General features: G+C 48.5%; 3 protein-coding genes across 3 annotated transcripts; 2 read left to right on the top strand and 1 right to left on the bottom strand.

The window, feature by feature from the left end:
- Nucleotides 1-572: 572 nt before the first annotated feature.
- Pmar_PMAR006219 (hypothetical protein) lies at nucleotides 573-1,505 on the bottom strand (the record flags this gene model as incomplete). Its single annotated transcript, XM_002774546.1, has 1 exon — nucleotides 573-1,505. One exon carries the CDS (start codon nucleotides 1,503-1,505, stop codon nucleotides 573-575), a length of 933 nt encoding a protein of 310 aa, XP_002774592.1.
- Nucleotides 1,506-2,078: 573 nt separating this feature from the next.
- Nucleotides 2,079-9,886, top strand: Pmar_PMAR006218 (235 kDa rhoptry protein, putative; the record flags this gene model as incomplete). Its single annotated transcript, XM_002774545.1, has 39 exons — nucleotides 2,079-2,139; nucleotides 2,271-2,372; nucleotides 2,541-2,743; nucleotides 2,792-2,860; nucleotides 2,906-2,997; nucleotides 3,099-3,199; nucleotides 3,248-3,392; nucleotides 3,688-3,789; nucleotides 3,837-4,005; nucleotides 4,051-4,188; nucleotides 4,217-4,304; nucleotides 4,361-4,451; nucleotides 4,512-4,624; nucleotides 4,673-4,721; nucleotides 4,807-4,968; nucleotides 5,525-5,624; nucleotides 5,688-5,815; nucleotides 5,995-6,131; nucleotides 6,196-6,318; nucleotides 6,369-6,478; nucleotides 6,535-6,666; nucleotides 6,725-6,808; nucleotides 6,872-6,944; nucleotides 6,999-7,086; nucleotides 7,142-7,223; nucleotides 7,276-7,356; nucleotides 7,408-7,560; nucleotides 7,654-7,711; nucleotides 7,765-7,868; nucleotides 7,914-7,991; nucleotides 8,045-8,343; nucleotides 8,450-8,606; nucleotides 8,657-8,778; nucleotides 8,838-8,914; nucleotides 8,966-9,054; nucleotides 9,261-9,355; nucleotides 9,404-9,503; nucleotides 9,594-9,665; nucleotides 9,734-9,886. The coding sequence occupies 39 exons, from the start codon at nucleotides 2,079-2,081 to the stop codon at nucleotides 9,884-9,886; spliced, it is 4,380 nt and encodes a 1,459-aa protein (XP_002774591.1).
- A 14-nt stretch (nucleotides 9,887-9,900) lies between these two features.
- Pmar_PMAR006217 (conserved hypothetical protein) lies at nucleotides 9,901-10,964 on the top strand (the record flags this gene model as incomplete). Its single annotated transcript, XM_002774544.1, has 5 exons — nucleotides 9,901-10,050; nucleotides 10,094-10,252; nucleotides 10,391-10,565; nucleotides 10,612-10,695; nucleotides 10,837-10,964. 5 exons carry the CDS (start codon nucleotides 9,901-9,903, stop codon nucleotides 10,962-10,964), a joined length of 696 nt encoding a protein of 231 aa, XP_002774590.1.
- Between the last annotated feature and the right edge of the window lie 1,382 nt (nucleotides 10,965-12,346).

The following is a 12,346-nucleotide window of genomic DNA, read 5'->3' as shown; positions in this document are numbered from 1 at the left end:
CATACGGGTAGGTACCTTCAAGGGTTCAGGTTCCTTCGAGTCGCCGATACAGAGTAACCGCGACCAGCATCCGTTACAGACGGAATAGGTCTGTCTTCAAGACACTTGTAGTAATGGAGGGCCAAGCTCTTGATAGACCACAGACATCCTATAGTGTGCCAAGAAGTCGCTACCTAGAAGGATAGGGTGAACACACGCCTTCACCACCAAAAATACCATAGGTACCACGATATCAGGAGGGAGGTCTGGACCCGGCGGCGGGGGGTCTGCCTCCGGTAAACAAGGATTATCTAAGTTAGTCGAATCGTACAAGGACAGAGTAAGGGCGACAGCTCCTAGCAAATCGAAGCTATGACCCTGTGCAGAAATAAGTTCAAGTCCACGAACAGGTTGTATCTTGGCACCAGCCGGGACACAACGTTCGTCTAATAAAGTATAACAGCTACCAGTATCAACTAGAGCGTGGCAAGGACCTCGAGCGGCCTTGTCAGATGAAATATCGGCGTAGAGAAAGTTGCCATAAGACCCGCCGAAAGTCTCAAGGGCAAATGGTATTGGCGATCGAGGGCCGCTTATCGACCGCCTTGGGGGTTTCCCAGCGGTAAGGGGGAACCTCCAGGGGGCTTAGAGGCCTTATTACGGATCACCTTATTCGGGTTCTGGTAACAATCTCTAGCCAAGTGACCAGTCTTGCCGCACCAGTAGCAACCTTCCGAGAACTTCTTGTTAGGGCAGTAGTAGGTCGGATGATCCTGGGCCTTGCAGATACCGCAGTTTCTAGGCCGAGTAAGGGCCACAGTAGAGGTGACATTAATATCGGGTTGTTGTTTAGGACCATCACTCTTGCTTCTCATACCACCCAGAATCCTGTCGAGCTTCTGTTCGATACGCTTGGCATCAGCTTTCGTGAGCGTATCCGCCGAGTCATCGGCCGGTTGACTACCGAAAACACCAGCGGCTGTGGCAACCTTAGCCGGTGTCTCGACCATGGTGTTGGAGTTAGCGTCGTCAAGGGCAAGAACGCTGTCACACATTATACAGGCCTCCTTGAGGTTCTTAGGCTCTTTCAAGAGGAGCTGGAACCGGACCATGGGGGGTAGATCTGCTTTCAGTCGGTCAATGATCATCTCCTCCATGTTCTTAGTCCTGTCCGCTTCAGAGAGCTCGGGGAACTTCTCCTTGGTATAGTACCGGTTGAGGTGTCGTTGTAGAGCTGCAGCATAGAGAGCGGGGTGCTGACCTTTAGACCAGCGTAGCTCTTGGAACTGTTTCAGGGCTTGGTGGGGACGGACATGATCAAATATCTTCAGGAGGGACTTCTTGTCTTCCTCGAAGTTCACCTTCTTAGCATAAGCATCCCAACCAGAGAGAAAGGGTTCCTTCAAGTACAGACCAAGGCGTTCTGCCTGCTGTTGAGTGGACCATCCGGCGGCAAGGGCACATTGCTCATAACGTCTTAGCCAATCCTTAAAGCTACCGGAGATACCATCGAAAGCAGGGGGCATCGAGAGACTAATCCTCAAGGGGGCGGCTTCATCAACCTGGGGGCGATTATCACCAGTATTATTCGTCATTGGGCTCGTCGTCGATCAACAAGGAGCTGCTACCAGAATGTTGTGCCTGTTACTGGGCAACACAACTAGTAGCCAGACTTCAGTGGATAGCGTAGTCGAACTTCACAACAAGGGCAGACCTTCGAGGAAGGGCAGCCGAGTGAGAAGGATCAAAAAGGAGTTGTAACTCTACTTATCCTTAGTTCATGATCACACAGTGCGCATACGTGCATAGCGCGATCGATGGCGAGCGAATATAAGTGATCAGACGATAACGATTACAAGGGCGAGCGCGTAGGGCGCGATCCCTACAATATTAATATGAAGAATTCTTCAATCACTACCTTCTTGTCTATTTCGATATGACAATAGTCTTGAGTTTGACTTTCATCTTAATCAACGTTTGAAGTCGGACCGGTCGTCCTCTAATATTTAATGTCATCATCGCCGCCTTCGGATACCCCCTCTGGATTACCCGATAGCGAAGGGTCAGTTCATATTACCAGTGATGATGCTGATGACAATATGACAACATCGGATGAAGGGATGGAGTCTTCACAGGAAGCTCACACTGATGATGACGATGGTGACGACTCTGGGGTGTTGGCTGGGCTTGCGGAATTCATAGTGATGGTATTAGGATTTAGTATGAATGCCGCTGCTGCTGTTTCCTCCTGTTGGTGATACACATTGCATGCTTCGACTGGCATTTCATAGGTACTCATGAGCAGCAGCAACAGCGGCAAGAGGAAGAGGTGGCAGGAGCAGTAGTGGAGGAGGCGGTTGTTGATGATGAGGAAGACGACGACGACCACCATGGTGGGTTATGTAGTCTGATATAATACTCATAGTCCGTAACAGTACTCTCCCTTATATGAGCTTGAATTACATACCTCCAAGCCGCGAGTATTATTCGAACAATTACCGGCCGGGTGAATCGTATCAACGTCTTCAAAGGGTTATTGTAACAGTCATGCTGTTCTTTAGACCAGCCTGCTGCAGAAGGTGGGGATGATGATGAGCAGCAGGAGGAGGAGATGGCGATGTTCGATGACCTCATGGAAGCGGCACTCGATGATGTAGATCATTACCATCTGGATGTTATCGATATCGTCTCTTTGCAGTCAGTGAGGCATGAACAACAGGAGGAGGGAGTGGCGGCTGTAGAGGTACCATCCGAGCAGAAGGAAGTAATGGTGGTGTGGTATGGCATAGTAGCGGTAGTGGTAATATCATAGGCACCAGCAGAGGATGTAGAGCTACAGCACAATGAGCAGATCGGGGGTGATGGTGCTGTCGAGGTACAGGTGAGCGTTGTTCCGTCTGGTATGTAGTAGTTCATTATCATCCAGGCTACTCCTGTCCTGGCCACTGCTACCTCCTCTAGTGACGCTGCTACATCTGAGAGCGACCAACAGGAAACGGTGACGGGCTCGACGACAGAGTAATGTTTCGGGAGTATCTGGTGTACGGTAGAGGGCTGGTCGGCTCACCTTTGACGGGTTCACCCACTACAGTATGTGGTCATTGCTTTGGTGTGTTTAGAGTATCCCGACTTACACGAGAGTTGTTAGTTTTGACAAGACAACTGGGAGAGCTACAGTCGGAGAAGCTCTCTCTACAATGTCAGCTATCCGATGCTAATAGTAGGGGGGGGAAGGTCCTCACCTGATGTTGGATGGTATGCTCTGTAGGTCGGCTGCGACCATTAGAGTATGATAATCAATCATTGCAAGCAGAGACGAAAAGGTTAGGATCTAAGGTGGAGGAGTTGTGGCAGTTAGTAGAGCATGCTACGACGGATAAAGAGAGGACTCTTACTGAAATGCAGAAGACGAGGTGATTATCATACTAGCGCCAAAGGGTTCGATGATGGAGTATAATATCAGTCTTCGTACTCATCCCCATTGTGAACTCTTATGATATAGGACACTGATCACGGAGTGAATCCCGGGAATAATCTACCGTCTACTACAGTGTGGGGTTCCTGCATAGACTACATAGGGGGTATATACTCTCAGGAATTGTTGTTGGTAATCGCTGAGTAGTATCGGTCGGTGAAGCTACTGTACATAAGCGTTATGATCGATGCACGGAGGTTTCATCTGCTCTGTATACGGGGTTCCTCGATCAGACTGGATCACAGTACACAACTGTCTGGGATGAAGAGCCGTTTGGAGAATGCTGAGGCGGAGTGTCGACGTCTTACTAAGTTACATGAGAATTCAGAGAGGAAGTAAGTCGTTTCTGAGGTCCGAGGCCTACATAGGGGTTGGACAACAGGTTGGAGGATACAGTGAAGGATTTGGCCTCGGCAAGGGAGAGCGGCGCGAGTGAAAAGTCTAGTCTAGAGGGTATCATCAGCTTGAAACAGCAAATGGTGTGTAATCTGGAAGAACAGCTGAAAACGCAGAGTGGGGAACTGGCTGAGACCAAGCAGGAGTTGAATAATGTAATGATATGTGAATGGGTTAGGTTGGAGACCTGTGCTTATTAGACGTTATGTTCGTTGTCGGTGGCGCGAGGAAAGGTTGAAACGGTGGAGAAGGAGAGAGCAGCGTTGGTGAAAGAGAGAGACGCATTGAAGGAGGAGAAGGAAAAGTATCTTAGAGAGAAGGCAAGCGGCAAGGGACGAGTGAGATTTGGAATATGTCTCTATTCAGATTGCTGTTAATACATCTACTATGGAAGAGGGGGGCCGGCAACGGCGTTCGATCACGGACATTGCTGGTGAAGTTCTCGGAGTTGAAGGTGGGTTGGTAGACAGTTAGTGATTGTAGAGGAAACTGTTTTGGGTTGCTTGTTAGCTCTACCACAAGGAGGGTTCCCTCTATCGGCATTGGTTGATGCATTGATGACGGCTAGGGATGAAGCTACTGAGCTGAGGAAAGCCAATGCGTGAGACCTCCCACTGGACATGTTTTGTATCTAGCATGCTTCAACCTTGGATATGTTCAGGCATTTGGAGGACGTTTTGGATGAGATCAATGCCCACGTTGAAGCAAAGGCGCCCGAGATAGACGCCATCCAACGTCAGAATGATGATCTTGTTGTGAAACTCCAAGATGCAAGTAAGGGTGTCATACACGTACATAGTAGTGGATTATTGGTTGACTCAGATGAGAAGATAGAGATAGGTAACGCTCGATTGAGGGAGACTAAGGACAAGTAAGATGAATTTCGCGAAGGTGTGGTATGAGCTATTTAGTGTCTTATTCAACTTGGAATTCGTATCGAATATCAACGTCCTTAGATTGAACAGCGAGTCCCATGCACGTCGACAGATGGAGGCCAGCGTGTCTAGTCTGAGGTTGCAGTTGCAGGAGCAGGTCAATCAAACATCGGTGTTGTTGCATGAGGTAGAAGTTATGAAGAGTAGTGGGAGTCGAGGAGGAGTTATGAAGAGGAAGAGAATGTAATATCGGGGTCGGATATGAGGAGCGAGCGAAGCGAGCGGAGCATATACCGCAACAACAGGAACTTTCGCGTTGTGCGTGCGTGCAGAATTATTCTGGCTTAACTACGATGCGTAGGAGGCCATTATATGGATCAAATGACTGCTCTATATGCTGAGGCTTTCGTCCAAATCGAAAAACTCGATTATGCGAACAGCTCGACGAGATATACACGAAAACCTATAATGACGGAAAAATGTCCAATCCGGAGATCGAACCGGGGGCCTATGTCTAGTTCATTGATCGAATCAATAGACTTATATGAAGTCCCTTCGTCACGAAGGCCTAGTAGAAGAATTAGTGGACAAGGCTCCCCTGAGAAGTTGGCTTTCGTGTCAAAACCTGACTTGTTTTCAAAATAGTTTTGGTAACCGGAAGGCCTTGACTGGTCGTTAGGGATGATACGCTGATTTAGTTGATACATGTTCGGGTCATTGAAAGAGAGCACGTCTAGAGGGAGAGCTCATGCATTACTGATGTATGTGGATTCACTATGATCATAATCATAATCATCAGGTCATCGATATCGTCGCCGTCATCGTCTCCGAGTGAGGCGGGGGCTGTCCCTGTCGTAGAGGGATCATCACCAGTCACCTTTATGACGGTAGCAGAGCTGGTAAGTGATGATGCTACTACTGCTGGTGGTGGTGCTCATGCGGAGTCGTATTGGGGTGTGTAGGTATCACAGAATACATCATTGAAGGCATCAGTAGCTAGGTTACGGAATGAATGTGAGATTGAGGCTCAGAAGGAGCTAGCTCAGTTGAGGCTAGACTGGCAGAAGCTGGATGAAGCCTATAAGGATCTGTAATAGGGGAAGAGGGGGAATCCTTGTGTGTCGAGTCATACCTCCTAACATGCCATGTTGGGGCTGTCGTCTTTGTGGGGGGTGTTACTTGGTGTCACTTGTATTGGGGTATGTATGGTATGATATGTTCGTGGAGGTAATTTTGTGGCGCGTGACGGAGTTTTTTGTCCTTGTCCAGTGCGAAGGCTCGTGAATCTGACCGGGCGACATATGAAGGCCTTCTTTCCCGGGCTGATAAAGAGAAGAGAGAGCTGATGCAGAACATTGAGGAGATGAGGAAATCTCTACAGGACTTGTCAGCAGCACAAGCTGATGGTATGTGGCAGCAGTTGGACCTACTTTGCATCTTCCTGTTCGACCTGAAGATATCATCCTTCAGGGACTGGTGATGCAGGAGCGGGCGCTGTGAGCTCCCCTTCCCGAGGAGCCTCCAATGCTGCTGAGGGAAAGATCAGTTTACTACAAGACAAGTTGGAGACGGTGAAAACTGAATCACAGAAACGTGGGCAATTCGTTTGGGCTATGGGGTTCACCTTGGATGTTCGTTTTCAGAGATCGACTTGCTACGACAAGAAAGTCTAACGTTGAGGGAGGAGAATAGGAAGCTCAGCACGGAGAGTATACGCCTAAAGACGATGTTGCAACTAGAGAAGGATAGGAAGGTAGCAGTTGTTGTGGTGAATTACATACCACTTCTTCCGCACATCGTCTACGTTAGTCGGTGATCTCTGAGGCCATGTCGGAGTTGAGAGCATCTTTGAAGAGGGTGGAGGACGATGCACGGGCGACTGAGAAGAGGAGTGCATCTTTAGCGGCGCAGAATGCCACATTGGAAGGCTCTGTTAAAACAGTATGTCGGTTCCGGACCTCTTTTGCATCTTTCTAAGTGGACCTAAGATTCTACTTAGGTAGTGCACGAGCGTTCGATAGCACTGAGGGAGAAGTCAGAGGCGTTGGAGAAGATGCACAGTGCACAAGCTCGAGTGGAAGTTGTAGGAATAGCCTTTTGGTTGACCGTGGAAGATACGGAATAGCATAGTTTAATCTTTCCTCAGTTCAGCGAGCAATTGCAAGCTGTGTTGGGAGAGAAGGCCAAGATTGCTAGCCTTTTGGTGGAGACCCAACAGCGTAAGGATAAGAGTGTCAGGTGTGGGACTCGAACCTGGGTCGTCTGGTTGTTAGGGGTGTCTGAGGAGACCCAGAGCGCGAGAGAGATGGCGAGGGAGCAGACAGAGAAGGTCCTTCATGAGATGGAAGAGTTGAAGAACAAGTAGGATGGAATCTTCGCTGTGCGCAGCAGAGTATCTTTGGTACATCGATCTCAGTCTTGTGTTTTATCGTTCGGCATATGAGGAGCAGAGCTCTACTTTAAGCTCTTCGAAGGAGTCCATTAAGCGGTTAGAAGAGGTAAGGCTTGTTGCTGTTGGTGCGAAGGTGATACATGGTGCACGGAATTTAGGAAGCATCAAAGTTTGCTGATGAAAGACGGGGTTGGATTACAGAGAAGCAGTCGTTGATTGATAAGATTAAGCTGTATAAGGTGGGATACTAGGCAAACCCGACTTCGCTCCGCTGTGGATTCCTCTTGCAGAGTCGGGCTTCTATCGGGTCTTCTGCTTCTTCTCCTCCGCCTGTTGGTGCTGCGGGTGAGTCGGCATCTAGTAGCTCCACCGGAAGGCAACAGCTCGAGAGGATGCTGAGTGTGGCGAGGGCTGAGGTTGAGGCACAGAAGTCTAGCAGTGAGGTAAGGTATTCACTATGGTAGCTGTTGAGGAGTGAGGGCTGTGGACGGAGGAGGAGGAGGTTTTGAGGGGATTGAAATTGTGGTGTCTTTTAGGTGCTGCAGAGGGCTGTTAAGAGTTTGGAGGATCAGATCAAGAATAGTGATGAGAAGAGTAGATAATGGGATGCGCGTGCGTGCATCATACTAGCACTCTGTTGCTCTCAGTTGGGAAGTTGACAGCTGATCTGAACGCAAAGGAGGCGGAGTTGACGGCAGCTCGAACGGCTGTACAGAACGCAGAGAAGAAGATAGAGGAGTTCGAATCTAAGGTTAGAAATTTGAAGATTCTTATTCCCTTGTGAAATTTGCTGTAGGGTGGTCTGGCACGTAGCGATGCTGAAGCACTACGGGAGCAAATACATAATCTGGAGGAAGATCTGAAGCAGGCTAAGGTATGTGAGCTGGAGGTATCGGGTTCGAATCCCGGAAGATGCATTTGTCTTAGGGCGAAATCGAGTTGGCGAACGCGAAGGCTGTGGAGGCTGGCAATGCGTTGAAGGATGCTAAGCAGGAGTACACTAGAGAGTTCATTAAGAGAGGGAAGGAGGCAGAGCAGTTGGTAGCAGCTAGACAGGAGGGGGAGAAGGCTGTAGAGGATATGAAGAGGGATATTGAAGAGCTCGAGGGTAAATTGAAGGAGAAGGATGAGGCTCATGCTGAGACTAAGAGGCAGCTTAGTGCAGCAGAAGAGATGGTTACACAAAGTGAACAACGTATCAAGGCATTGGCAGAAGAGAATGATAAGTAAGGTATAGGGAGGAGGCGTCACTGATGATGATGATCATCTGTTCATCATCATGGGCAAATGGGATGATCTCGATTATTTATTGTGTGATAACGAGTTTCCAAGATACCAAACTTTGTTCACATCGTCATCATCATCGTCGAAGAAGACTGAGGACAGCACAACAGGATCACCGACCCATAACGAGATTGGCAAGCTGAAGGCTCTATTGCAGCAAGTGAATGAAAGCAAGAAGCTCCTCATTGCGAGAGAACAGGAAGCGGTGAGTTGAGGAAATGTAAGATTTGTCAAGACTGCAAGATGCCCGTGTAGCTCCTGGAGTGCTCTCGGCATAAGACGAGGTCATTGGGTCTCGAGAAGGATCTTAACCGGCTGGAGGAACGTCTGAGGCAGCAGGAGGATCATATCGAGAGGATGAGAGAATCTGAGGAAAAGTAGGTCTTAGCGGAGCGAAGGAGAATTTTTGGATTGACCATTTTCGCTGCTCGTACAGGTACTCCTTGCTGAATGCGAAGGTGCAGGAGTTGTCGATGTACGAATCTGAATATCACCGGTTGAAGATGGAGCTTGGTGAGGGTATCCTTCGCTGGGGGTGGTTGAAGGATGTTTGATACATTTTAGAGACACAACGACAGAACTTGCAGAAGACTCAAGCAGAACTAGAAGCTGCTAAGGAGGAGAGCAGCAAGTTGAAGGCACAGCTGAATGAGGTATGCAGAGTATTACGGTCGGCTGGCACCTTAGGCCTGGATTTTGCATTCGGTGATCAAAAAATTGTATGAAAATTTTGGTTACCCCTGCATTCGAGCAGAACACTACGCCCGTGACTTGGGGCTGAATTCATAGTCTATGCGGAACTGTTGGGAGGTTACCAAGTCTGTGAATGACTCACGAGGTCGATGCTGATGTTCTTTAGTGCACTGAGAGGTTCCGTCACCAGAGTGTAGCAATGAAGGCGACGGCAGCGAAGGCTGAGAGGTTTGAGAAGTTGCATGCTGAGCTTACTAAGAAGTATATACTAGGGGAGGATATGTTGAATGTGATGGTGTGTCTCCTTAGGTATGCCAATATGGAGCCGGCTGAGATTGCACAGTTGAGGGAGAATGAGCGGAAGTTGAAGGCCGAGCTGGCACAGGCCCAAGCACATGTTAAGGATAAGGTGGGGAGGAGGAGGGTGCTTATTGAAGTTCAGCAAGAGAGGGCGATGCATGTCGTAGTGATTGACAGGATGTGCTGGTGTTGGTTTTAGGATGCTAAAGTGGAGTCTCTGCAGAATGCATCCAAGGTTTTGCAAGGGAGAGTTGCTGAACTCGCGAGTCAGGTGAGAAAGTTATCAAATGCCATCGTTGGAATTCTCATCGACTCTATACGCGTGTCAATTGTTGACAGGTCCGTAATCACGAGGCGAATATGAATAGTGTGAAGCAGGAAGCTGAAAAGAAGGCCAAGAATCTTGAAGAACAGGTAAAGGTGTCGGGAATTGGTTTGATGAATGATTTCATGGATCTGAACTCAGTTATCGATGAAGATTTCGTTTGCTGAATCAAGAGCAGGGGATGCGGAAGTTGAGGGATAATCGTATCAAGGAGTTAGGGGAGGAAATGAAGAAAATGGAAGACCAACTTAAAGAAGAGGAGAAGAAGGTCAAGACGGCTGCTGCTGCAGCGACTGCCGTAACAGCAGCAGCAGACCAACAACAAGCTAAAGTAGGAGTTGAAATTACGAGCCGTGCGGTAACTTGTGTGATAGATGCACGCGACGGCATCTACTCAGACGGCAGCAGCAGCAGCAGTAGGTATGAAGGCTGCTGAAGGGGTGGCTAGTGGTAGTAGTCAACCTGTGACCAGTAGGGTGGTGAGGGATAAGAGGAACATTGAGCTGTTGCAAGGCTCAGCTAGGATACTACAGGTGAATATCTGTGCATGAGGTGTCTAGGAGGAGGAGGGGAGGTTCTTGGCGTAATTTGCCATTGGAGTGGTATGCATATTTACGGTCTTTGAAATGCGTTGAAGACTCGCGTGATTAACAATTGGGTTTTGTTTCTAGGAGTATCGAGTTCAGCTGAGCAAGGCCTTAGTAGCGTTGAGAAAGCCTGTGGAAGGATCTCAGCCGCCGACTGTTGGAGGAGGGAAACGTAAGCATCCCGGTGAGGCTGCAGAGGAAGGAGAGGGAGCTGCAGGACCGAGTAGTAAGGTCACCCGTGTGGAGCGGTCAGGAGAAGGTACCAAAGGAATGGTATGAGACTGCATATGTACGTGTCAATATAGGAGGAGGAGGTGGCTCTTCGTCGTCATCTAGCAGTGCTGCTCTAGCAACAACAGAAGTAGCGTCGACAACCACCACTACCACAGGTGAGTATATAAACCACTCGAGGCAGCAGTAGCAGTCTGCATCGTTATCTCTGTCATTTACATGCTGTTGTGCGTACGTGTGGTAGACAGACTCGTGCGCAAACGATTGGGATTAATCAGCTCTCTTTGTGGTGACTTCAGGTTCTTCGCAGCAACAACCTCCGCAGCAACAGCCTCCGAGCTCTACAGGACAGGTGGTCGAGGAAGGAGAGGATAAACCATCAGACGAGTCTTCTTCTTCCCCTTCTCCGTCCCCAAGTTCGGAGTAGAAATGTGCCACCAACAGTTTCTTGTATCGTACCGTATTGATAATGGTTCACGTATCTCGCTTTGATGTGGGTTTAGTTCAGTCTTCCACAATTCATCATTTACAATTTTTATCTCGAGATGCTCAGTATAGATGTCCTCCCACAAACCGCACGAGGGTAGGCTTGCTCCCAGAGGATGGGTGAATGCAACGCTGAAGTGCTGTCATGACTGTAGACTCCTCCACCGGTCAGTCGCTGCTTTCTATCTCTAGGAGAGGGCGTTGATCACTTTGGTAGCCGGTCGAGGCTGCGCGGTGTCGATACCTTCCGACCGTTACTGTGAAGACTCTCATTGAGGATGATAATACTGTGAGGGGACTACTTTTCATGGAGAAATTCTCGTTTTTTCCACGAAAAATGACTCTCACCGGTTTCAAACCGGTATTAATGAATCTTGATACATCTGAAGAATCAAATGCCAATAAGGAGTTGTCAATGATAGTTTTCCTCAGCTACTTACTGAGTAGATCCATGACGATCTCGCTAGTGCTGCTGAGTAGGAAGCTAGGACGCCTCCCTCTGTGTGGTGGCATTCACCTGGAGACATTATTTGACACAACATTGTGTGGAGGGGCGGCTGTCCCGTATCCTGGTTTAGATACCCTGTAAGCTGTGCAGCGACACAGTCATCGTTGAGTTGGTTTGGATGTCTCAGTAGCTGGTGTTATATGCTGTGTACAGATTAGCTGATTTAATAACATGGGAAATTTCTTGTGGGGCCCTAAGAAGATCGCATCGAAGGATTACTTCGAGGAGTTCATATTCGGCCAGAATGGAGTTCATCGTGTCATTCAGAGGTGATTCACTTTACTAAGTCTGATGTTATTGGAGTATCATTAACCAGGTCCTTCACCATTGCTGCGAATAAGAAGGTAGCCCCTGAAGAGAGGGAGAGCTTCAAGCAGTACGTTGTTGGAGTTATGAGGATGGGAGGGAGTTATGGCGTATTCGTGTTTAGGTTTATCGACATGACGGCTAAATTCTTATTGGTCCATCATCTCCAAGAGGACGAACAGATCTTCCCATTCTATAGGAAGCATCTAAAGGAGCCGAGCGCCTTGGAACAGGAGGGACATGATCATGAGGAGGTTAGCTTCGTGTTGTTAGGTCGTTGTTGATGAATCACGAGGGTTGTTGTAGGTATCGAAATTATTGGACAATTTGGAAAAGGATCTGAAAAAAAATAAGCTCGATGAGGCGCAGAAAACCTGTAAGTATACTAAACGGCGGATAAATTGAAATCATCTGGTTACTTTCGTCCTCCTCCTCCTAGGTGGCACTATAGCAGGAATGATGTGCGACCTTGTTAATGGGCATCTTGCGAGAGAGGAGAGGATACTAGT

Source organism: Perkinsus marinus (genome assembly GCF_000006405.1).
Source record: "Perkinsus marinus ATCC 50983 genomic scaffold scf_1104296958234, whole genome shotgun sequence".
In the NCBI taxonomy this organism is placed as follows: domain Eukaryota; phylum Perkinsozoa; order Perkinsida; family Perkinsidae; genus Perkinsus; species Perkinsus marinus.
Note: the sequence above shows the minus strand (reverse complement) of the source record. Positions and strands in the feature narration are given on the sequence as shown.